We start from the raw sequence: 2,405 nt of genomic DNA, 5'->3' as shown, positions 1-2,405 counted from the left end.
GTCAACTTCTACCGCAAGTTTCTGCCGGGGCTGTCTAGTGTGTTGCATCCCTTGAACGAGCTGTTTGTGGCCAAGGTGTCGTGGGAGTGGCGTGAGGATCATGAACGTGCTTTCCAAAGGAGCAAAGAGCTACTTGTTTCAGCAGCAGTGCTGGCGCATTATGACCCAAAGAAACCCGTGGTTCTCGTATGCGATGCGTCACCGTACGGCGTTGGCGCCGTTCTGGCCCATAGAGAAGACTCGGGGGCTGAACGACCAATCGCATTTGCATCACGAAGTCTCGCGCCAGCCGAGCGAAATTACAGTCACATCGACAAGGAGGCTCTTGCGCTCATGTTTGGCGTAACCAAGTTCCGACAATACCTCTGGGGACGCGAGTTCGAGGCTATTACGGACCATAAACCATTACTGGGCTTGCTTTCCCGACAAGCGCGTGCCTGAGATGTGTTCACCGCGTATCATGCGTTGGGCTCTGATGCTTGGTGCGTATAACTACAAGCTCATATACCGGCCGGGAGCAAGCATTGCCAACGCGGATGGTTTGAGTCGCCTACCACTACCAGGGTACGCTCAACCTGTGGAAAGACCAGCGGAAGTTTTCATGCTGGAGGCTGCTTATCCTTGGGTGCTACGGTCGACTGTAGTCGCGGAAGCTACTTCCAAGGACCCAACCTTAGCGAAGCTACGAGAGGCCCTATGGTCTGGAGCTGAGCTACGTGACCCCGAGTTCAGGTTCTACGCAGATCGAAAACTTCAGATGAGCGTGCAAGAAGACTGTATACTTCTCGGATCGCGAGTGGTCATCCCAAGTGCATTACAGCAAGAAGTGTTGCGACTCCTTCATGAGGGGCACCCTGGAATCACCAAGATGAAGGCTATCGCCAGGAGTCACGTCTGGTGGTCTTCGTTGGACGAGGACATTACCGCTGCAGTTCGCCGTGTCAGATCTGCCAAGAACAACAGAGGGTTGCGCGGCCGGTAGCGATGACGCCATGGCCGTTTCCGGACAGACCATGGTCTCGCCTTCATATTGACTTTGCCGGACCTTTGAAGAACCGCTACTTGCTGATCGTTATCGATGCATTTTCAAAGTGGATAGAGGCCGTTCCTATATCTACACCATCGGCAGAGGCAACTATCCCATGCCTGAGGGTTATGTTTGCTACTCACGGATTGCCAGACGTAGTGGTGTCCGACAACGGACCAGCGTTCGTGAGCGAGGAATTCAAACTGTTCCTGCATCGAAATGGCATCAAACAAGTATTGACACCCCCATACCATCCAGCATCGAACGGGGCTGCAGAACGGGCAGTTCAGTGCATCAAGTCAAAGCTAAAGAAATCGGCTGGAGGGAATTTTTCATGTCAACTTGCCCGTATTCTTTTCAATTACAGGATTACTCCCCACGAAACTACCGGGTGCTCACCAGCGGAGCTGATCATGGGCCGTAAGTTAATAACTGCTCTAACATTGTTGCATCCAGACATGAAAGCTAAGGTCTTGCTGAAGCAGCTCAAGCAGAAGATTGTCCATGATGGTGGAGCTCGAACCACACCACCCGCAAGACCCGGAGACTTCATCTACGCACGGAATTTCCGTTCGGGGCCAACCTGGCTGCCCGCAAGAGTGACTGACAGAGCCACCGATAACATCGCTGATGTCGTTTTGTCAGACGGTAGGTGTTGGCGGCGCCATCAAGAACACCTGCGGCCGAACTTCGCCCCAGTTAGTGCGCCTCCTGGACTGCCGCCTGAGCGACAGACTTCTTCACCGACGCCAGTATTACCGCCTGTGCAACAAGCTACGTCAACCACGGAGTGCGTGTCGGAACGAGCGGGTGTGCAACCGGCTGAGAAACTAATTCCGCTACCCAGGAAGTGTGAGTCGGAGCAATCGAGTCCAGTTGCTGAGCCGTGTCCTGAATCATGCAGCGAAAGTGGGACCGCAACACGCGATCTGGTTGTGCCTACTAGCCATGACAGTACGCCAATGCTGCGAAGAAGCACGAGGACAAAAAAACCAGTTGTGCGTTTCTGACCACGAAGGCCGCTAAACTATTGTTGTTTTGTTTGTTGGTGGGGAGGAGTGTAACATAATAGCCACCGCAACACGTGCTGATATGTGATGTGTGATATGTGATATGCATCGTGTTACGTCAGCACCAGGTTGCTATAAAAGATGAGTGCGTAGGAAATAAAGGCTAGTGTTTTTCCACGGTATCAAGTGTGCTGTTCTTCCGTCAGCTGCTCTCCGCGAGTTGGCTATGACAGTAGTTTGTGATCCGACTCCACTGTGGCCTCAGACTGCCCAAGCAAGTAGTCCTGAAACCATGCACGGTCGCTAGCATTTCTTTTTCTATCTGCGCGTATGTCTGTTGAGTGTTCGATGGAGAGCGCGATGATTAT

At 52.7% G+C, this 2,405-nt stretch overlaps 1 protein-coding gene across 1 annotated transcript; it reads left to right on the top strand.

Moving 5' to 3' along the window:
- Positions 1–460: 460 nt before the first annotated feature.
- On the top strand, positions 461–982 carry LOC142765845 (uncharacterized). Its single transcript, XM_075867649.1, has one exon. The coding sequence runs from the start codon at positions 461–463 to the stop codon at positions 980–982; it is 522 nt and encodes a 173-aa protein (XP_075723764.1).
- Positions 983–2,405: the final 1,423 nt, after the last annotated feature.

The sequence above is a fragment of the Rhipicephalus microplus genome, chromosome 6 (assembly GCF_043290135.1).
Source record: "Rhipicephalus microplus isolate Deutch F79 chromosome 6, USDA_Rmic, whole genome shotgun sequence".
Lineage (NCBI taxonomy): Eukaryota > Metazoa > Arthropoda > Arachnida > Ixodida > Ixodidae > Rhipicephalus > Rhipicephalus microplus.
This window is presented reverse-complemented; position numbering and strand designations above follow the sequence as displayed.